Source organism: Gekko japonicus, unplaced genomic scaffold (assembly GCF_001447785.1).
Source record: "Gekko japonicus isolate JY-2015 unplaced genomic scaffold, Gekko_japonicus_V1.1 scaffold1343, whole genome shotgun sequence".
NCBI classification, from domain to species: domain Eukaryota; kingdom Metazoa; phylum Chordata; class Lepidosauria; order Squamata; family Gekkonidae; genus Gekko; species Gekko japonicus.
In genome coordinates this window covers 209,820-232,700 of record NW_015177054.1, presented here as the reverse complement: position 1 = coordinate 232,700, position 22,881 = coordinate 209,820, and the positions used below count along the sequence as shown (strand labels likewise).

General features: G+C 48.6%; 2 protein-coding genes across 2 annotated transcripts in view; one reads left to right on the top strand and one right to left on the bottom strand.

Moving 5' to 3' along the window:
* Positions 1 to 5,803, top strand: part of TELO2 (telomere maintenance 2) — a 28,711-nt gene extending 22,908 nt beyond the window's left edge. Inside the window, exons 18-20 of the mRNA XM_015428129.1 lie at positions 256 to 320; positions 848 to 963; positions 5,096 to 5,803. Of these exons, the coding sequence (XP_015283615.1) occupies positions 256 to 320; positions 848 to 963; positions 5,096 to 5,202 (288 nt within the window). The 3' untranslated portion in view covers positions 5,203 to 5,803. The remainder of the gene's footprint in view (positions 1 to 255; positions 321 to 847; positions 964 to 5,095) is intronic.
* A 1-nt stretch (position 5,804) lies between these two features.
* IFT140 (intraflagellar transport 140) overlaps positions 5,805 to 22,881 on the bottom strand; it is a 120,918-nt gene continuing 103,841 nt past the window's right edge. Inside the window, exons 18-29 of the mRNA XM_015428136.1 lie at positions 21,642 to 21,819; positions 18,483 to 18,673; positions 15,426 to 15,521; positions 14,225 to 14,357; positions 13,975 to 14,118; positions 13,092 to 13,220; positions 11,982 to 12,164; positions 11,156 to 11,362; positions 9,149 to 9,361; positions 8,900 to 9,066; positions 7,503 to 7,644; positions 5,805 to 6,025 (exon numbers count right to left, since the gene is read on the bottom strand). Coding sequence (XP_015283622.1) covers positions 5,822 to 6,025; positions 7,503 to 7,644; positions 8,900 to 9,066; positions 9,149 to 9,361; positions 11,156 to 11,362; positions 11,982 to 12,164; positions 13,092 to 13,220; positions 13,975 to 14,118; positions 14,225 to 14,357; positions 15,426 to 15,521; positions 18,483 to 18,673; positions 21,642 to 21,819 — 1,987 coding nt within the window. The 3' untranslated portion in view covers positions 5,805 to 5,821. The remainder of the gene's footprint in view (positions 6,026 to 7,502; positions 7,645 to 8,899; positions 9,067 to 9,148; positions 9,362 to 11,155; positions 11,363 to 11,981; positions 12,165 to 13,091; positions 13,221 to 13,974; positions 14,119 to 14,224; positions 14,358 to 15,425; positions 15,522 to 18,482; positions 18,674 to 21,641; positions 21,820 to 22,881) is intronic.

The window sequence follows — 22,881 nt, the reverse complement described above, 5'->3', positions numbered from 1 at the left end:
TAACCACCTGAGCCACTGCAGCTTTTTATGGTGTTTTGGAGCACCATAAAAAGACTGCACATTGTATGTTATTTCTTTTATTCTATTTTTAACTACCCTTGGGGGAAGGTTGCCTCTGGTACCAAAACAAAATTCTCTACATTGTTTTTCTTTCCTTGTGAAACCGAAGTCTCAGCTTCGCTGTGTCCAAGGATGTCCATTTAATGTATCCCTCCCTAGCAATCATTACTGGTTTTTCCTCCCTCCTCTCCCCAGGTAGCAGCTGTGATGGGAAAGGCACTGCTTGAATTCGTTTGGACCCTTCGCTTTCACACAGATGCGTGAGTTTCTGTCCGGATTCAGATTGAAATGGGCAGCTGCGTTGGTCCATAGCAGCAAAATGACACCGGGCGTCGAGGACCATCTTTACAGACTTAACCAGATTGATTCCAAGCATAAGTCTCTTGTGAGCCAGAGCTCACTTCCTCAGATGCACCGGAGCATCCATCCGCTAGGTTGATGCAGGGATTCGAGCCCCATCCTGAAGCAACCCATCATAAAGATGCCCCTGTGGCCATTTTTGGTAGCTTTTATTTTTCTGGCTCCTTCCAGTGGGATACAGATGTCTTTGCATCGGGGCTCAGCATAGACCTAGGTGGGAATCCGAGGAATAAGTTTAGCTGGAGCAACTTTGGTGACTCAAGGAGCGAAACCAAACAAGCAGAACTGCGCATGCATGCATGAGGCAGAAGAGTTAAGAAACATCTACCCTCTCTCCCCATGGGCTCCAGGGCCACGGGGCTCTCAACTGGGAGGGAAAGGGCCTCCGAACTGCAGAGGCTTACCAGCGTGTCTCTTTTCCATGCAGCTATGTGCGCCAGGGCCTTCTGTCTTCGGTTTCTTCTACACTTCTCAGCATCCCTGCCGAACACCTTCTGGAAGACTTGTCAGAGGAACTACTGGAGACTCAGGCCTGGCTGGCAGGTGAGAAGGTGTTGCAGGAGCTGAGTAAGGGGGAAAGAAGTGCTGCTTTCTTGGGGAAGTGAATGGCTGGAGTTGATGGATTCAGCTGGGCTTCCCCCCCATCCTGAGGCAGATGAGGAAATGGCCAGCCTTCAGGGTCTGGCCAGTGTGTGCTCTGGAAGCTGGAGTTGATGAATTCAGCTGGGCTTCCCCCCGATCCTGAGGCAGATGAGGAAATGGCCAGCTTTCAGGGTCTGGCCAGTGTGTGTTCTGGAAGGCTCTAGAGATGAGGCCACTGTTCGCATCTCAGGGCTAAAGAAGCAAGTGGCTGAGAACTGGGGGACAGAAGCAGCCCTGCAGCCCTGCCCTTCTCCTCTGTGTTGGTTTCCCTCACCATCCCGATAGTGAGAACCGGCTTCCCGCAGGGGGTGGAGAGGAAATGACAGCGAGGCAGCTGGCCTCTGATCCCTGCACTGGAAATCATACCCTTAAAAGGGAAAAGTGCTGCCGTGTGCATCACAGAGTCCCGTTTCCCCGTGACTTGGTACAACTGGCAACACGGGCTTTTCCCTACTCCTTTACTCCTGCACTCAAGGGTCACTCAGCAGCAGCTTTGCACCATGATGAGCCTGTCCTCCAAGGAGCGGCAGCTGAATGCTCTCTGCAACAGTACGAAAAGGGGCAGAGAAGGTTGCAGCAACCAGTGCAAAAATCCTTGTGGGCATGACTGGAAAGTGAAACGATGAAAGTTTATAAAATTGGTAGTGGGCAAAAATCCGACCATTGGAAGTCTGCCCCCATTTGAAAACCAGTCTTAAATGTCTTTGCCACTGTGGCCGAACAGGCCTGCTCTGGAATGATTCTGCCCTGTCCTCCAAGGTTTTGCCAACACCTGGAGAGGCTTCTCTTTCTCTCTCAGGTAGCCCTGACCTTTGTGGGAATTGCCCACCGGGATGATCGGGACTCCCAGCTTCCCTTCCCAGTTCTGAGGCCTTGCAGCGGCCCAGCACCTGGTCACCACAGAGACTGTTTACTGCCTTGTGTGTCCTTGGAGGAACAGCCATTTGCCATGTGCCTGCCTTCCCCTGGCACTCCTTTTAAAAGTGTTCGAGACCACAACCAGCATCAAAACCTAAGGTATTTATTAAAAAAGAAAATGTTCACAAGCCTACTTTTAGCACAGTACCAGATTGAGCAAGGAATTAAAAAGAAATGGGTAAGACACAAATCCTCTGTCCCTCTCTCTGTGCATGCTTAAATAGGTGTTAAAATAGGACAGGCTCCTAAAGTTTAGGAAGTTACAGATGTCTACAGAGAGCCCTTACCTTGAAGCTTTCTGTAGCTCTCTGGGCCAGCACATGGTCAGTGGCCGGCTCCTCCAGACCTCAGCTAAGAGTACTGTCTGCCCTGGTGGACCCAGCACCAAAACAGAGCGTCCTCCTTGCTCCTCTGAGTTTTATCACTTCTCTTTTCCCCTCCCACTGACCCAGTCAGGCCAGTTCAGAGAAGCTTTTCTGGAAGTCTCCAGAAATTTCCTTCCTGAAGATTACTCTTGGAGCCTTTCTAGTCTAAAGTTCTCCACATTTCTGTTCCCTGCTAGGAGAAGGGAACCCATTATCTCTCCTGCTAGATCTAGTAGCATTTGTATGAAAGTGGGCAGAGGTTAAGCCTGGAAAGCCATTGACTGACTTCCTCCTCCTCCTGCCTGTTCTCTGCGCAGAGGGGGGGGGGGGAACCTTTTAAAACTCAGAGCAAAGGTTTTGCTCATTCCAAACCTCCAAAGGAAAAATGCATCTCTTCACAGCCTCCGTGGTGGCTAGAAACTTTGTGACAGCCGTGGGCTCTTGTTGAAAAAAAAACTGCCTTACTTTGTCAAAGTAATTTTGTGGGTTTTACGACATCCACTTTGTGCCCACAGTATTTATAGGCCAGAAGGGGGCCTGAGAACCTTCTCTAGCCCTACAGAACAGCCACAGGCTTGGCACTCCTGTTATTTCTTCAGGGTGATGATGACGCTCCAGGTTTTGTGGGGAGGGGGCTGCTGAGTATCACTGCTGAGAACACTGGCATTAAAGTTGTGAGCGAGCGATTTGGCTGCAGCATAGATTAGTTTGCTCTGGAGCCATCCTTCCTGAGCTGAGACAAAAATGTGTGAGCCGGAGGCTAAAAAACTGTGAGCTAGCTCACACTAACTCAGCTTAGAGGGAACACTGGTGATGACGCCCTGTCTCTCCAGGTTTTGTGGGGAGGGGGCTGCTGAGTATCACTGCTGAGAACTGGAGCCCAATTCTGAAACTCTTCTCTTGTTTTATAAATAGCCCCACTCCATCGGAGTGACTCATGGACCCAGCCTGACCTAGTGCTGGGCTTTGAACGCTCTGCATGTGCGCACAGGATATCCTCCCACGGACTCGCCACTCTTTCAGACTCTTCCCCCCCCCACCACATCCTGGTTTCCACTTTGCGAGTCAGTCGGGAGGAGCCTCTTTCATTCCTCTTGGTAACGGCTGCCTGATAAACTGAAATCCAGCAGCCGAGTCTCACTCCCGCACTGCTGTGGCCTGCTGGGGAAAGCTTCAGTTTTGCAGTATTTCCCCTTGCCATACGGAGGGTCGAAGCACTGGGACCTTGTAAAAAGAAAAAAATAGCAAGCCGACTGAATGTGCCATGGATCTGCTGTGTACCACAGCCAGTAGCTCTCTCTGAGAGAGGTCAAGCAGTAACTCCACCCCCAAAGGATGAGATATATAATGGCTGCGGTCACACGGAGCATTAGCCTCGCTACAGAGACGGAAGATAGGCGGATTTTCCGGGCGCGATCACAGTGCCACATCTGGGAAGCGTAGAGCTCCTGTGGCGAACCCGAGGCTTCCCGCCGAAGATGCGGGGTAAAAATCTAGTACCTCCGAGGTACTAGTTTCCGGAAACCGCAGGGCAAGGGCAGGCGCCTGATCACGTTTCTGGTGGTAGGTCGTGGCATCCGGCGGCCGCCCATGTCCCGTCGCTAAAAGGTGTTTTTTTCCCAAGTCTCCATGGGATGCGCACACGCATACTTCGTTTAAAAACAAACAAAGCCCCCTCCTCTTTTCCGTACCCCCCCCCTCCTGGCTCGGCCTGCTCGAGAGGAACTCTCTGCACCAGGCGGCGTAGGGTGTGTGTGGCGGGAGGGCAGCCCGACTGAAGCTCCTCCTGGAGGGGACCTGATGGAGGACACAGTTTGCATTCCTCTGCAGCCCTGGAAGGGGTTAAACCCGCAGAGCCTTTTGCTAGAGAGGCCGCTTCTTTGCCGCGCCGCAGGATTGTCCTGTGATCGGCACGTCCCCCCTAACCACGGGACCTCTGATCGCGCAACCGCGTGTTATTTTGCTCCGGGGCAAACAGCCACGCTTCCCCTCTCCCCCCCGCATTTTCCTGCCCGTGTGACCGGGGCCAATGTTTTGTTATGTATGCTTCCAGTACATCTAATGAAGCGAGTGCTAACTCATGAAAGCAGATGCTGGGATAAATTTTGTCAGTCTTCAAAAAGCTACTGGAGTCTTGTTTTATATCCAAAGAAGTGTCTCTCCCCATCTCCCTGTTTACCAACTGCGGTCTTCTGGCTGCCGGCTGCTCCTGCTCTTGTGCTTAAGGCGGCGTGCCTGGCATCTAGCGGAGCCCTTCCTTTTCAGCAGTGGCTCCCACAGTGTGGAAGGGGCGGCATCTTTAGGAGTTTTAGAGTTGTCCCAGGGGCTTTTAATGGGGCTTGAGCTATGGGTCTTTTCTTTGGGAGAGGTGTTAATGAACTTTTATTGTATGTTGTCTTCGTTTGGGAACTGTTGGCTGCCTTGAGCCCCAGGCTATGATGAACATCTCTATAAGTAAACAAACCAACCCTCTCACCAAACGGAGTTTTCTAAACCACAGTAATATCTTATCTGCTCCTTAAGGTTCACGTGCTTTGGCTATGCTGAAGCAATGCCATGTAAAAGAAATGTTGCTAAATAAAGGTTGGTCTGAAGTCAAACAAGTTGGATATTTGGAGGGGGGGAGGGGGAGGGCTTCCTTTGATTGTTCCTTTCCTAAAGCACACTGGACAGCTCAACTAATGCTTTGCAGGGATTTCCTCGAGCCATTTCCCCCCCTCCTCTTGTGTGACTCTTCCTATGTTTTGCAGATGTGGCAGAGAGGGACCCGGATGGCAACTGCAGGAGTCTGGCGCTGCAGAATCTGCTCCTGATGGAAAATTTGAAAAAGAAACTGGAAACGGTTCCTTTCGAGTGAAGACGGCTCGATGACAGAGGTGTTTTCCCACATGGGGATGGGCTTGTGCCGTTTCCCTCTGGCCGCTTCATCTGCCAGCTCAGCATAGCAGCCACGGGACTTCCACTGGGACTTCCACAAGGCATTTGCCCGCGTTTTCCCTGCCCCGCCGCCCCTGCGGCAGTCATTCTCCCCCTTTTGGAATTGACCGTTGACAGTCAGAGCATTAGAACAGCATAATGATCTACCAACTAGTTCTTCTGAATCTTAGCTTTGATTTTTAAAAAAGTATCTGTCCCTTTATTGCAGACGGCATCTCTTTGCAATGAACAGGGCTGGAAGTTTGCTTTTTTTAATGAAAGCTGGCAATGCAGATACTCTGATATGCTGTTATAATGCTGTAACACTGTGGCTGTGGGGCCGGGCAGGTGGGGGGGGGGCTACTCTCCCAGCCTTCACGCTCAAAGTGGTATAAGTTCCACTGAACTAATTTAAGTGGACTCTTAAGGCAGCCTGTCTTGCAATGTACTGAATGACTCAGGTACTAGCATTTCTCAAAATAACACTTTAAATCTACATTCAGGCAGAAAATTAAACTTTCCCCCCTACAAAACGATTGTTTGAAGCTACATCCTGCTCCTTAGGAAAAATCCGCTTCATCCGTCACTTCGTCTTCCGCGCCCTTGTCCTCCATGCTGTTGTGGCGAATCCTCTCGGGGGCATGGTTCCGGCTCAGGGGGATGCCCAGTCCTCTGTGAACTGCCTCGACGGTCTGTTGGCTCACGTAGTAATTCAGATTCACGCAGGGAATTTTCCCCCGCATCTCTTCGAGGTAACGGTAGGCCTGTGGAGAAAACAGCATGTCATGGCCAAGCTTCTTTGCATTGGTGGGGAATGTTTTGATACTGCCAAGGTCACCACAGTCCAGAATCCCTGCGGTGCGGGAGCCACCCCCACAGTTTTGTGGCTTATGATGGACTCGGGAGAAAAATTCTCATATGGCTAAGAGTTTTCCAAATAGCTGCAGGCTCCCCTTTGCTTGAACTCCATCTGACTGGAGAGAGAGAGCACCTGGTGCGTCCAGAACAGCCATTCTTTTTTTTTTTCTTGTTCTTTTTTTTGCCCAGGCCCTGCAAAGCTCGGTCTTCTCTGTTTCACTCCAGGCTGCTTGACGCTTCCTGCTCTGAGCCAGTGAATCATCTCAACTCCAGGTGGCTCAACATAAACGGCTTCCCCTGCTTTGTCGGAGCCCTCCCGCAACCCCCACCTGCCATCGTTACCAACAGGTGGCTGGCTGCTAAAAGGCTCCGGGACACTCTGGATCAGTATTCCCGGACCATGTTGTCACCCAGTCAATAATCATCCCGTCGATGGCAAATCCCACAGTTGAACTATATAAGCTCACTGAGGGCAGATCGGCTGAGACTTTTTTTCACTTGTGCTTCCATATACAGAAAAATACACATTTTAGAAAGAAGTCATGATGCAGATGAGAGACTGAACGTTCAACCCTTTGCTGTCCCCCACAAGTAGAAAATGAGCCTATTGGTAATGAAGCTTCCCCATGATGTACTAGTTTTTCAGGGGCAGGCATGTTCTGACATGTGGGGAGCAGTGTCCCCTCTAAGCTGAGTTAGTGTGAGCTAGCTCACAGTTTCTTAGCCCCTGGCTCACACATTTTTGTCTTCGCTCAGGAAGGATGGCCCCAGAGCAAACTCATTTATGCTGTAACCAAATCGCTGGCTCACAACTTTAATGCCAGTAGCTCACAAAGTAGGATTTTTGCTCACAGGACTCCACAGCTTAGAGGGAACATTGACACTGGGGAGCATTTGATTGTGCGACAGCAGCCCCCGCCCCCAACATACATGGTCGTACAATCTCAAGCAGGGCTGTTCCGTGTACTCTCCTGACCCTTGGGAGTCAAGGATATCTTTTGCAGCCAAGAGGTTAATTGCTCTATATCTGTCTCAACTCACCATCTGGAATGCAGTTTCTTAGCCCCTGGCTCACACATTTTTGTCTTCGCTCAGGAAGGATGGCCCCAGAGCAAACTCATTTATGCTGTAACCAAATCGCTGGCTCACAACTTTAATGCCAGTAGCTCACAAAGTAGGATTTTTGCTCACAGGACTCAACAGCTTAGAGGGAACATTGGCACTGGGGAGCATTTGACTGTGCGACAGCAGCCCCCCGCCCCCAACATACATGCTCGTACAATCTCAAGCAGGACTGTTCCGTGTACTCTCCTGACCCTTTGGATTCGAGGACATCTTTTGCAGCCAAGAAGTTAATTGCTCCGTATATCTGTCTCAACTCACCATCTGGAATTCCTGGGCCTGCAGGTGATGCTCCACGAGGAAGGCCAGGACATCCCCGGAGCGGACAGCTCCATCCAGGTCTGGCTCGCTCAAGAGCAGCTCACACTGCCTGGCTGCCTCCTTGGCATCTTCTGAGTAAAGCCTATGAAGGGGGACACATCACGAGTCAGCACTGTTTCAGTTCCATTTCAACACACACCTTGTGTCGTATCTACACCCTACATATATATTCCAAGTGTTAGTCACAAAGTGAAGCTGTGCTTCGCAGTACTCCTTGTCAACACAGCAATTCGGCCGTAAGAGAGCGTGCAACACAAAACACAGCAGAAGGGAACTGCCATGCAGAATAGCTTCCAATGCTCGTGCCGCTCAGGAGGCCCCTCCGCCCTTTTCAGACAAGCAAATCTTGGGGGGAGGGGGGGACTCCTTCCATATTTGTTTGGTGGGAATCCCTGTATGCCAAACAGGAACTGGGGCCATTTTCTAGGGCCCCTTCTCAGTTCACATAGGGGCAGCCAGGTTTCACCGTGTAAAAGAAACCAACCCTGCAGCTGTCCATTTCAGGAGACCGCATCCTTTAGGTAGTTTTGACAGTCACCGGCTGCCTCAGCTAGGTCACCCAAGGTTCCCAGTATACCATTTGAAAGCTGGTGTGCTGCTGAGCCCTTAGCAATGTGGGTGGTGATAAATAAAAGAGCAGCACAAGATGGGCTGAGGGGGGGAGGCCTGTTTCCTCCCCCACTCTTAACCTACCCCTCTGGGTCCCGTAAAATTGTGCGGAATGCTCTTTCTGAATCCTGGGAGAATGCAAGGCCCCCTAAGCTACAGAGGACGCAGGTCATCCTAGCCCTGCTCAGCAAGGCCATTTTCCAAGCTATCAGCAAACGCTTGCCAGACATCTTCCTACTTTATGGTTTGGTGCAGTGGTTAAGTGCCGCTCTAATCTGGGAGACTCTAATCTGGGAGAACCGGGTTTGATTCCCCACTCCTCCACTTGCACCTGGCTGGTTGACCTTGGGCAAGCCGTAGTTCTGATAAGAGCTGTCCTTGAAAAAGCCGTTTCTGTCAAGAGCTCTCTCAGCCCCACCTACCTCACGGGGTGTCTGTTGTGGGGAGGGGAAGGGAAAGGATTTTGTAAGCCGCTCTGAGACACCTTTGGGTAGTGAAGGGCGGGGTGTGAATCCAATCTCTTCTTCTTCTACAATAATAGGGGACTTCTGAGAAAAGAGTCTTGGAAAACAAAGCATCTGCAAAGAATAGGCAGTAGAATGCTGATGGGGGGGTTTGCAAAGTCTCATGCTGACTCTGATGTGCTGTTTCTCTTCACAAGAGGAATCTGAGTTGCTGCTAATGAAGCAGATAGATCACCCAGCCCCCCCCTTACTATTTCCTCTCACCTCCGTGCTTGAATGAATCTCTTCACCAGTGCCATCTTGCTCTGTAAAAGGGTCAGTTTGTTCTCTTGCTCTACAGGGCTCCGCGTCTTGGCTTTTGACAGGCACTTATAGGCTTCAGTCAGGGCCCCCAGCGCCTTCTCATAATTTTGGTACTCGTCCACTTCCACCTGGAGGGAACAGAGCCAGTCTTGAGTGTCCAATCTCATGTGTGTAAACCCAACACTCTGACTCCAGAGAGAACCCACACACCTGAGCACAGGCGTCGTAAAAACCAGCCAAGAGGTCAAGAGCCCGTCCTTTGGTATAGAAGCTGATGATGTTCTTCATAATCTCAGGGTCCTTGCGCCAGTCTAGGGACTGGAGATAGTTGGCAGCCATGATGTATATTTCTCTCTGCCTGGAAACTCCGGCAAAGAACACAATCTTCTCTGTGTCTCCTGATTTCAGAAGTGCTCTCATTGCCTGCAACAAAAGGGACAGACCTAATGCTATCAACTATTACAGGCAACTGCAAACAATGATCTGTGCAGAGGAAGGCAAGGAAGATTTGCTTTTAATCAATTTATTACAGTCATGGACCAGTAGAATAAAACATATATTCTTACTAGTAGCAAAGCCCATTGTAAAAGAAATACAACGAACGCTAGCAAGATCTTGGTCTGGCCCGCCGCCTTGTTGTCTATAGCGCCAGTCCTCGTCCACTTGCAGCCAACCCTGCCACCTGCAACCACCTGTACTACCCTGAAGCGTGGTCGAAGCTACCGGTGTGAAAGCCGCCAAACTCCCCCTCCCTCCCCGCATGACCAAGCAGCCGGTCAGCGCTTAGCTTGGGCTGATCCACTACAAGGACGGCGATGAGCCCCTTCCCCGCCACCCATGCAGAGCGCAAGAAAAGAAGCAGCTCATGCACCTCATCTTGCAGATTTTGCCTAGCGCCGACGGCGCCTGCTGCTTGGGTAGTGCATTGAGACGGGCGCGTGACCGTCACCTCTCTCTCTGCACAGGCAACCGCTGGCGACGTCAAGGTAGGTGGAACCATGATGATGACTCCACCCGCTGTGAGCCTCCTGTGGCTCAGGTGCTTCGGTGGGCCGGGGAAGTCACCTGACTGGTGACAGAGGCAGATCTCCATGCCCCCCCCCGCTGCCCTTCCCATATGAGGCGATGGGAGGGCGAGTATCCTCAAGCAGCGGCAGCCAGTTGGTGGAGGAGGTAGGCTTACTTTCAGGGCTCTGCTGTGAGGGTGCCTCCTGGTTGGCATGGGGGGTGCTGGGCGTGGGTCGACTACCCGGAGATTGACAGGCAAGAGACTGGAGAGCTCGTGCAGTGGGGGCAGGCTTGAAAGTCTCAAAGTGAGAGTGCGGTGTGGGGGAGGCCGGATTCAGTCTGCTTTTTTGGGGGGGGGGATAAGCATCTGGGGTTTTTTATTTGAAGGCTTCTCTGGTCAGCCTTGGGAAAATACCTGGAATGTCTCCAGAGCTTCTTTAAGGGTGGCCGACAACCAGTGCGGCGCCGCCATGTTTGGCCTCCTAGGCCTCCGCCTGGCGGAGCATCCTTCCTGTTCGCCGACTGAGGGCGAGACACTGGCCGGCGGGACTGAGGCAATGCAGCCAGGGGATTGGCAGACCTTCCGAGTGACAGATCAGGCACCCAACTGATTTGGGAACGCATGGAACATTGCTGCTCGAAAATGGAATTATATATAAGGAGAGATAATCACTCCAGTATTGTAAATATATAAAGACTTGGTGGAATTCTGTGCACTGCTGAGTTATCTTCCCACAAAACACTCTCCAGGTCTAAACTCTATAGAGTCTGGAGACCATCAGAATGCAGGGCACCCAGGGGCTGTTTGTAGCTCGTAAAGTGATACTGGATAACTTTTGTTGTATGTGGTCAGTGCAGAAAAGTAAGAACTGTGTTCTTCATCCCTCACTCCTGTAATGTGATGGGAAGCAGTATTCGGCACCAGCTGTAAAAGCTGAGCCATTTTCAAAGGCAGCCCCAAGGAAAATCCATTATGATAATCTAGACATGACGTTACCAACATCTGGACATTGCTGATGAGGACACCACTGGTGAGAAGGGCTGGATGAACTCCCAGGCTGCAGTATATAAAAATGGCATCCTTGTCCATCCCAGTCAGACTTCCCATATGCTCCTTAGGAGATCCACCATGAATGGGTTATGAGCATTTCATCCCCTCATCCTATCGAGAAACAACTGCAAGGCTCCCCCCCCCCCAAGCATGCTCACCTTCAGCTTGTTTCCTGCTTGCGTGTACTTCTTGGTGGCCATGTGGTAATTGCCCTGCCGCATGCAGCAATCAGCTATCTGCTCCAGGAGCTCCCGCCGGGACTCCTCCGAAAGCTCGGTGGAGTCCTTTGAGATTGTCATTTTCTCAGCCATCTCCTCAGTGATGGTCAAATTCTGAGTCAAGCAAAGCTGCAGGGCGTCCCAGTACTGCAGCAGAGAGAGAGGAGAACAGAAACAAAACGGGCTCCCACCAGCCAAAAGCACTCGGGGAGGGGGAATAACTAGAAGCTGAGTACACATCACCTGCTGAGCCCAAGCCCCAAAATGAGAGCACTTTAAGTAGGAGTGCTTTCCACCCCCCAAAACTGAAGAGTGTGATGTTCAGAGTGCCCAGACCATTTCCTAGGTTCAGCTGTGGAACGAAAAAGGTGAGGAATGAGGGACTTAAGCTATACCCAACAAGAGCCTGCTTTCCTGTCTGAGAAAGGACAAGTCTGCACATTGTGTGTAGATTTCCTCCTCCACTGGATACTGAGGGGTACCATCCAATTGCACCTTCCTCTGCAGGAACAGCAGATTTGGAAGAATGCAAAAGGTCTAGGTGGGACTTAAGATTCATGAGATCACTGAGCGGCACTCACTCGCCATTTGGCACACTGCAAATACGTCTTGCTCCTCTAAACATTGCAGAGTTTGAACAAAAGTCTTACTAAAAGCACCTTGACCCACCTGAGGCAGAAGTCCCGTGAAAGGCATACAATTTGGTGATTGAGAAAACTAGACTAGGGGAACAAGATTCTTTCTGAAAGAGGGTTTTACGAGTTACCTTTTTGGCGGCAAGCAACAGCTCGACGGCCTTCTCGTACTGGGCATGCTCAATGAAGAAGTCAGAGCAACGAGCCAGCAGGGCAGGGTCTGACTTCTCATCCAGATCCTCAGCGATGAGCTGCAAGGCGGCAAACTGCTCGGTGGCAAAGGCCAACTCCAGGGCCTTGGACAAGTGTCCTGCCTGTCAAAGCAGAAAGAGAGCTTTAGCTTCCTTGGGGACATTATTACTACATAGGACCCTGCTAACTGACCCCAGGGGGGAATACGATGATGCTTCCCATAACAGGGATAGAATAATAGCCTTCGTTTTAGTTCTGGGAAAGTCTTCAATGGTCCATCTCTGACCTGGGGCCAAACTAGAAGTGACAGAGAAATCCATTTGCATTTATTCCAGTGTCACATGTGAAGCGGAGAGGAAGGGAGGGTCTTTGGTTTGAATAAAACTAGTGTACCGGCCAAGAAAGCTAAACTCTGCCCCTCCTCCTCTAGCCTGACCTCACCAAATTCCATCAGTTGGAAGAAAAAAATGCTTCAAATGTGGGGGTGCAGGGGGTGGAGGACAGGGTTTAGTTTTCCTCGCCTGTCCACTATGTGTTTAGTAAAAAAATAAACCATCAGCTCTTCAGGTGTACCAATACTCATGGATTTCTCCATCATATCTAGTTTTGGCCCTCATGGTGTGTTCAGAGGCACATAAAACCAGAATTCAGTATGGGGTGTTTTAGCCATTCAAATGACAACAAGCTGGTCTCCACAGTGAATTTCCTCCTCTCATACTTTTGGTGGGCTGTTCACAGCACGTCTTGCACAATTACACCTTCCAACAATCAAATTAGAAATCAGGCACTGTTGCCTTTTTTGGGTTGAGTTCTAAAGGTGAAAACTGCCTACGGAGGAACAGTTTGTGATGTCACAGCCAACTGGCTTTCTTTACAGCCCCCTTCTGCTTCAGAGTGGAATACTGCTATGCTCAGTTCTGAAGAGAAAATGGGGGGGGGGATAACACAGGGAGAGACCCTTTCAGAGCAAAGTGGAGCCTGTGTCTATGCCCTGTTGGGGACTTGCCCCTGGTTCTCAACCTTTGTGCCACACAGGGATGAGTGCTTACCTTGTGGTAGAGCATCACTGCCCTGTCCATCTGTTCCACATGGTTTTCATAATAACGCGCTGCTTCAACCATGTCCTCTGGTGAGCTGAGAAGGGCCAGGTTCATCAACTGGTCATCCAAGTTGTTGTCCTACACCCCAAACCAAGATGCACCTTTAGAGATACCTGAATTATGGCTGTTCGCCAGGGCCTTCTACTCACAGCACCCAATGTTAAAAAGTCAAGAATGCCAACTGCTAGCTAGCTAAAGAGCTGAAGGTTTTGTGGATGAAGGAATATTTTGATTAATGCCTTAATGTCCACCTGTTCAGGGTTCTGAAGAGCAACCTTTGGTTACAAGACAGTTTTGTTCCATTGCTGTAAGGCTTTTCAAAAACTTAAGGAATTTTTTTAAACAAATCACAAATACCAACAGAGGTTGTTTTGTTGCTTAAAACATTAATACAAAATTGTAACTGAGCTGACTGCAGTACTAGACTGGACAACCAAGTCCAGTTTGGGGAGAGACCAAAGAATACTTAGAATTCTTATCATTCTTGGGCTGCAGAAGATGTGAATGTATTCCTTTCAGTCTGTACCTCCCCTGTAAGAAAACTGCCTTTTCTGCAGTCCTTAACCTGCAGATGATAGTTGCTGGTGCTATCGAGGTTCTAATAAAAAAATAAAACTACGGTTATACTGGAACATACACTCACAAACGCCGGGGTTTGCCTTGCCCACCCCCACTTTCTGGTGTCTTGTTCAGACTGTTTTCCTTTGGGACAACTCAGCTTTAACACTGGATGCTATTGCTTGGGTCTGTTTTAGCAATTCTGCAGCTTTTTCAGTTCTGGCCATTTTACTGTCTGGTTTCAATTGGCGCGGCATTTCCCACACTTGCATACCTTGCACAAGCGAATGGCGTTGTTAAATGCTTGGGCCCGGGTGTAAAAGTGCACAGCCTGCTTGATATCATCCTGGCTCTCATACTGACGGGCAAGGTGATACGATGCTGCCCAGTTCCCTGTCTCATTGGCTATTTCTGCTGCCTAAAACAAGAGACAGAGAGAAAGTCGTAAACACCTATGCCATGCCACATGTTTGACCACAGAATGGCCGCTTCTGGAAGGGAAATGTGTGGGAAAGCCATTTTACCTTCTGAATGTTACCCTGGAAACAGTAAACCCGGACCAGGGAAAAGTAATCCTGAGCCAGTTCATAGTATTTTAAAGCGGCTTCCATATCTGCCTGGCTCTCCAGGTACTGGGCCCACCACTTCCACAAGGTCCTGGAGAGGGACAACACACAGATGTTTATTCATTTCCAACTCCTTGCAGCAGCACTCCCGTCCCATTTCTCAGCTATCCAGTTTCATGGGCCAGTATCCAGCTCATCCAATCTGTGATTCTAAATGCAGCAACTTCAGTCCAGAGAGATTTCAAGGGGAACTACCTCCCCATCGGGATGTTCAAGAGCAGGTTTCAAACAAGTAAAGACAAGGCAAACTAGGACACAGCTGCCCCGATCTGCCAATATCTATCTATGCCAATATCTTTGAACACGTATGAGTGTCTTGCCTTGTTATAGCACCCATCCTTAATGGCTAAAGAGTTTGTCGTTTGCCTGTGCAATGAGATTGGGAGTCAAGAGACATCTGTGGTTAAAGGGAGGGGAAGTGTCAGAAAAGAAGATCCTGCCAGGAGACTCCAATACAGCCGTCTGATAGCCTCACTTGATATCTTGCTACTCAAGGTCAAAATATAAGATCCGTTTATTCAACACATGTCTCTGGGTTTTCCAAATTCTAATTATTTTTGCCTGCAGCTACACATCAGCTGCCGCAATGTCATTTTAAAGATCAGAGCGAGGCCTTTTTCTTTTTTGACTTAACTGCTTGGTGGGGAGGAAGGGCTCCTGCCGTCCCCCCACGCCCTTTTCAAACACTGAAACAGGCAGGGGGGCACAGAGGGGGGGTCATGTGCTGGACAGATCCCACAGAAGACTCAAATTAACCCTAGGGATCCTTTGTCTGAGGGGAAACTACTCTAGCTGTCCAAAGTGATAACAGGCCCTCCAAGCCTTGGCCTAAAAATGTGATTGATGGCCAATGCCACTGTGAGAGCCACCGGAGATTGTGCTCTCTGCAGAACAGTGGCAAGCCTGAGGCTTTCTGTCAGCTTTAGGTAAATAAGTGATGTTCTAGGTATGATGCCTGAAAACTGATTTGTTGCCTTGCGATCAGAGGAGGAAAGGCAGGTCAATAAATAAAACCGTTTGTTAAACAGGCTCCTCCCTCTGTCCCATCCAGACCCAGCTGCTCCATCTCCAGACGATCAGGAAAGCAGCCAATGCTTACTTATCCTTCATCTTGTTGACGTAACACTCCAAGGCATGGAGATCTTCCGAAAGCATCCGGGGTACCTCAAACCTGTGTGTATCTGACTTCTCGTAGCTGTGCGCAGAAAAAGAACACATTAGAAAGAGGAGCTGAGGGGGAGAAAGAAACCCCGAGAGTTTCATTCAACTTTTCAGCTCCAGGAACTACGGCAGTAGCACGGACACACCACACTTTCGCGAGAAATGTTCCCCCCCACAACAATACAAGTCTATTTCAACAGCCACGAATCGAGATAGTTGCAATGAGAAGCCAAATTTACAAGGAGATGGCATTGGCCATCCTCTTGCCATCCACAGACATTCTTTCACGCTAAAGGGGTTTCATCCAGATATACAGGGCTGGTCATGGAACACAATTTGCCCGGTGAAAAATGCCACAGCCAGACTTTTGTCCAGGATTAGTGGGGTGAGATCGTTTTACACCAAGAACACTACAACTGCCCTGGGTGCCTGTATGTTTCCAGGCCTAATTTGAAATGTAGGCCTCAGTGCATTTAAAAAAAAAAATCATAAATAGGAGCTGTGTTTGCGTCACCACTCCTTCCTTTAGCCCCCCTCCTGACTGAAGGCTCTCAACACACCCCCAAAAGCAAAAACGACTAGGTTTCTATTGCTGCAGATTAGTCCAATAACATACAGAGCAAAGCCAAAGGAGTTCTGAAGACTTCCAACAGTCAAAGGTTATTTTCTTTTAAATACTGCACTGGGCTCACAAGCCCTAGTGCATTACCCTTAAAACCTTTCCTTCTCTCAAGTTATGTTTTCACGCATGAGCTTACAGCTTTGGCAGGGAGATCTGCCCTAACGATCGATGGGTGTCTCCAAAGCAATTCTATCATGTCATTTTAACTTAGGACAACATTTTTTTAAAATTCCCACTCTGCTACCTTTCCCATAGCCATTCAAAAGAGAATTGTAGCTGCTATTTGTATCATGCAACCAGAGTACAGGAATCAGAATCTGCAGTAGTTTTACTATTAAAACATGAATGAAAAGGTAAAGGCAACTTATTTTGTTCAACATCAGCTCTAGGATTAGAGGTGACATGATTGAGGTTTGTAAGTATATGCATGGGATAGAGCAAGTAGAGAAAGAGGTACTTTTCTCCCTTTCTCACAAGACAAGAACTCCTTGTGGGCACTCCATGAAATTGCTGAGCGGTCGGGTTAGAACGGATAAAAGGAAGTCCTTCTTCACCCAAAGAGTGATTAACACATGGAATTCACTGCCACAGGAAGTGGTGGCGGCTACAAGCATGGACGGCTTCAAAAGGGAATTAGATAAGCATATGGAGCAGAGGTCCATCAGTGGCTCTTAGCCACAAGGTATAGATAGGGGCTCTGGGGCAAGTGATGCTCTGTCTTCTTGGTGCTAGGGGGGGTCAACAGTGGGAGGGCTTCTAATGTCCTGGCCCCACTGCTGGACCTCCTGATGGCACTGGTATTTCTGGCCACTGTGTGATACAGAGTGTTGGACTGGATGGGCCTTTGGCCTGATCCAACATTGGCATCTCTTATGTTCTTAAATCTGAACCCAACACAAGCCTAGCTATATAAACCCCATGCAAGTTTTTTCTCCTCCCCCTATATCTGAAGCAGGAGTGAGTTCTGGCAACGACGGCAACAGCACTCACAGGTTTTTTAAAGAAAATGCAAAAGGAGGCATGCTCCCCCAGCGCTTTACAAGCACAGCATCTAACTTCTCACCATGTGTACAGATTGCTGGCACTGACCGCTACAGCTTTACCAGCTAACGATAGCCATCTGACTCTTTGTCTTGGCCAATGGAATTCCACAGTTCTGTTTCGGTACTACTAAGGACATACTAAGAGCACGTACCCTGTGTACATGCTCAGGATATCTGAATGTGAGAGTGCTTTTCTGGGTTGCCACAGCGTGGCTATTGATTCTTGGCCTTTTTGACTAAGATACAACATAGGGAGGAATTACATTGTTGAAAGCAAAGGTTTCTAAGGGTCTTTCTGAAGTATACTTCTGAAACCTCGAGGGTGAGCTCCCCCTCACTGGCAGCCTTTAAGCAGCGGCTGGACAAACACTCGTCAGGGATGCCTTAGTCTGATCCTGCATTGAGCAGGAGGGTTGGACTAGATGGCCTGTATGGCCCCTTCGAACTCTGTGATTCTGTGATTCTATGTTCATTCATTACAACACCTTTTTAACTACCACGTAACAAGGAATCTAGTTTATCCTGCCAGTGCAAAGAAGGAAACCCATTAATTTTCATCTGCTTTGGGCTGACCAAGCTGCCAAGCATTTTCCTAAAGGTCCCATGTGGCGATAACAGGGCCTGCATGCATTGTCCAAAATGGACAGGATCAGGCTGTAACAGGCTACAGAGCAGTACAGCAAGTCAAGGTGTTGCCCCAATGCAACTAAAAGGGCCAAGGGACTATCATAGCAAAGCCCAGCTTGGCGAAGATGCACACAGAGGTCTTGGTACGAGTTACTGGGGCGGGGGGGAACACACACACGACACGAGGGCAGGATGACAGTGGTGAGGCTACACACAGTCATACTTGCATAGACATCCACAGCCAATACCGAAAGCAAGCAGTGCATAAGAACGTAAGAGAAGCCATGCTGGATCAGGCCAGTGTCCCGTCCAGTCCAACACTCTGTGTCACACAGTAGCCAAAACCCAGGACATCCACCAGTAGGGCCAGAACTCCAGAAGCCCTCCCACTGTGGCCCCCCAAGCACCAAGAATACAGAGCATCACTGCCCCAGACAGTGTCCCATCTAAGCCACTGATGGATGGACCTCTGCTCCATATGTTTATCCAGTCCCCTCTTGAAGCTGTCTACGCTTGTAGCCTCTACCACTTCCTGCAGCAGTGGGAGTGGGAGGGCTTTAATGTGGGCATTAGCCAGAAAGGATGGCTGCCGAGCAGCCAAGGCCAAAGTCCCAGAGAGGCCACAGAGTGCCAGTGAGCTCGGCCCAGCACAAGAACAGTCATATGCTGATGGTCACAGGACTGGGGCAGGATTCCCACTTACTAGTTGAGTGCCAGAGTGTGCTTGCCTGTGGCCTCCAAGTGCTTAGCGTAATTGTAGTAGGTGGTGCGCAGGTGGACTCGGTCATGCACTTCAGCCGCTTCTATGGCTTTCTGCCACTGGTCTGAGGCCTGGTAGAACTTGTTCAGGAGGTCATAGCGCTTGCACTGCTTGTACAGTTGCTCTGCTTCTTCCTAGAATGAACATCAGACAACTGAGTGAATGTGTGCTGTGTGAATTGTGCTTCTCTTTTTCTTTCTTAACATGCAGGTTTTGCATGGAAATTTTATTTTTCAGGGGTGGGGGGAGATGAACAGGAAACCAATACGTCTTGTGTGTCTATTACACAAGATCAAGATAAACATCCAGAAAGTATTCATCGTTCTGTAGTTAAAACTCCAAACTGCATAGAATTAACAATACTATCATTTTCAACCTTTAAAAAATTACTGTAGCTTGTCTGGAAGAAAAAAACAGAGGCCAGATGGCCATCTGACAGCATTGCTGATTCTGTAAATTTAGCAGATCATGAGAAGGAGGGCAGGAAGGGTTGCATCAGTGCTTAGTTCTCGTGGCCCTTTCTTACACGCCCAGGGAAATGAAGATTGCCACTTTGGGGTCAGGCAGCAATTTTTCTCCAGGCCAGTTTGGCCAGTGATCCTGGAGGTTTTTGCCATCTTCTGGGCATGGAGCAGGGGTCTCTAGGTGTGTGTGGAGGGGAGGTATTTTTTGAATTTCCTGCATTGTACAGGGAGTTGGACTAGATGAACCTGGAGCTCCCTTCCAACTCTGTGATTCTATGATTTGGGATGCACTTACCTGTGAGTGTTGTTCATCAACACGTCTTCTGTGCAGGCACACACTGGGACTGTACATGTGCAGGCAGGCTGCAGATAGAAACTTCTAGCTTCCCAGGAACCAAGGGGGCATCCCTCCTCTGCAGAGCCAGCACAATGGCTTTTTTTGCTCAAATTGTGCCCTCTCATTTCCTGGGAAGCTAGAAACATCTATCTGACACCATACTTTACAATCATCTTAGCCCATGGCAGGTTCTACTATACATTACAGCTGTTATGAACATTGAAAATCTTCTTTGATAACTGTGAGACGTCACCAGAGGATATGAATGACTGAGAGACAATTTTTGTCCTACATCTTTGTTCAGAAGAAGATCTTCCTTCGAAACGGCAAGACATTCCGGAGATCCCCGTCAATATATTTTTCTATGACTATGTATACTATTTTTGTTCACTTTTCCATGATTCTTGGAAAAAATCTAGTCTTGCATATGATTAAATACATTTATTGGAGCTTTTGTGGGCTCCCCAGTAAATCAATTGCTTTCACTGCTAGGAATCAATTGTTTTTTGTTTGTATTTTGAATAAAAAATAATATCGTTAATTGGGTTTGCCTGTGTCCTTACAAAGTTTATATCTCTAATACCTGGCATTACATTTTATGGCACACATGGCCCAGCCTGACAAAATGACATTTATGTCAGATCGGGCCCTCGTAACAAAAAAGCCCTATATGGCCAGGGACCAGCCTACTTAAGGGACCAGCCTACTTAAGGGACTGCCTTTCCCCACATGTTCCCCCAAGAGCACTTCGGTCGGGGAATCAAAATCTACTGGACGTGCCAGGTCCCCGGTCCATCAAACTCATCATGACCAGGAATAGGGCGTTTTCGGTGGCGGCTCCTATCTGGTGAAATGAGCTCCCAGAGGAGATCAGGGCTCTGCGGGACCTAGCACAGTTCTGCAGAGCCTGCAAGACGGAGCTCTTCCGCCACGCTTTTGAATAGGAGCCGCCGCCACCATTGTACCACCAACGCCACATGATTTCTGTATATGGCCATCATGATGCGGGCATCTTGGATGAGAATGGGACGTTTTAGGGGACGGCCATCTTGCTTTTAGGAATCTTAACTTGGAAGGGGTTCAGAGGAGCACCAAAACTGTTCATTGTGATGTATTTTTAATATTTTGTATTGTTCTATTGTTTTATTCGGCGATATGCCTTGTAAGCTGCCCTGAGCCTTCGGGGAGGGCGGGATAGAAACGTAAATAATAAATAAATAAATAAATAAATAAATAATATTGTGCCAATCATTGGTTATTACACCTAATTTTGTAGCTTGACAAAAAAAAATACTCAGAAACATTAATTTCACAGGCTTGTGTGTTTTGATGCCAGTCTACACAAAGGCCAATACAAGGATCTGAAGAACCCACTGAATCCACACAGCCCAGAAATAGAAGCATTATGACCAAGAGGCAGGATGTTTACATAAAAATAAGAAAAAGCGCCAAGCGATCAGACCTCCGGGTCACTTTGTGAGGGAGGCAGCATCCGTGTGGTGCTCAGTTCAACAAGCTGAAAGAATTCCTGCTATCTTAGTTGCTGTTTCCTAGGAAAAGAGGGTATCAGGGCTCAGGAAATGCCACCGCCTCAGAGCAGGCCTTGGACTTAGGATGCGACACGAATGCCACACAGATTTGGGACTCAGGTGGTAGTTCACACAAGTGGAGGGTTTAAAATGACTGCCTTTAGATGAGCGGCAGAGCGCAGACACACCAAGTGCACAGAAGGATGCCAAGGTTCACTTCAGTGTTCCCTCTAAGCTGAGGTAGTGTGAGCTAGCTCAGTTTTTTTTAGCCTCCGGCTCACACATTTTTGTCTTCGCTCAGGAAGGAGGGCTCCAGAGCAAACTGATTTATGCAGCAGCCAAATCACTCACTCACAACTTTAATGCCAGTAGCTCACAAAGTAGAATTTTTGCTCACAAGATTCCGCAGCTTAGAGGGAATATTCTTGACCCATTCAAGTATAGCTTCTCTTCCAAAAGACCAACATTTCTGTGGTACTTTCAGAGTCAAGGGCAAAAACGAGCATGGGCAGGTGGAAAACAGTGACATGCTTTGCTGTACCTGCTGTCCACCAAGTGGCTCTGAGCAGACCCTCACCTTTCCCATCTGAGGTAGCGTAGTGGCCACCTTTCAACCTCAGTCCCACATGAAGAGTCTAAAAACATATTTTTCTGTTAAGGAGGATCCCCCCACCCCCCCAAAATTGAGTCCTCTTATTCAAGGCTATTCAAACTGCTTATTGTGATGCAAAAAAAGTGTAGTTAAGGGTCTCCAAAGAGGCATCCAACCTACCAGCATGCCCAGCTGGATTGCCAACATGGCCACTTGAGCTTCCTTCTCCGGCTCTCGCTCTGCCTCCCGTACAGCCTTGGCTCCTCGAGCATGTCCCATGTTCCCCAGGCACACCTTGGCAACATCCAGCCTTTGCGTCTTCACACACATGCAGGCCATGTTCTCCCAAACGGCTTCACTGCAGGGAACAAGAAGAGTCACTCAGTATGGCGGGGGGAGGGAGAGTGAGTTCCTGTTCATCTAACGGGAGCAAACCTCATGAATATCATACAGTATGACAACAGTCAAGCTCATTCTGGTTTCTCTGGGGATTTTTTAAATGGCATTTTTCTCTGGGATACATTCGAGATGCAATTTCACCACATCTTATTTATTTTTTTATTTTTTTATTATTTATTATTAGATTTATACCCCGCCCGCCCCAACGGGCTCAGGGCGGCTACAACAGAGGCAATTGCCATAACAACAACTAAAACAACATAAAAACAATTATTAAACAGTATAAAACAGTAATTAAGTAAGGTGCGGTGCTCTTGATGTTAAATTTTCTTAATCCAAGATGAGTTCCATTCATCAACCTAACCTGACAACAAGCATTCTTCGGTTAACTAGGCGTCCACCCAGGGCCGGCTCACCTCCAGAATCTAATCCACCATAGAAGATGGCAACTCGGTGGTGGTACAGTGACGGCAAAAGATCTGGTTACAACACCAGATTTATTCATAAGAAAGTTTACCCTCCTTTCGGCCCTCCCTAGTTAAAATGTGAAGATGTTACCATGTGAAATAAAACATACGTCTGTGCCACCTGAAAGACTAACAGCATTTATTTCAATATGGGCTTTCATCGTCAAACCTCTGGCCTCCCTCACCAACCAGCATGTTCTGAATTCTATTGATTTATGTTGGGACTCACACCTACCCCTTCTACACAAACTCCTTTCTACATCAACTCCTCCCTTTTCCCCTAATGTTGAGATTTACACTTGAAAGACTTATGCCTTGACTTCTCCAAGTCAACCAGTTCTGTAAGATTTCTCCATACATATTTATCTAATGAAGTGGGCTGTGACACATGAAAGTTTACACTGAAGTACATGTTGTTAGTCTTTAAGGTGCAACTGGATTTGATTTTGCCAGGGGTCGTTTCGTAGAAAAAGAGCTAGGGGAACTCATTAGCATAACTCATTAGCATATGCCACACACCCTGACATCACCGGAAGTGTGTCATAAGGCCACAC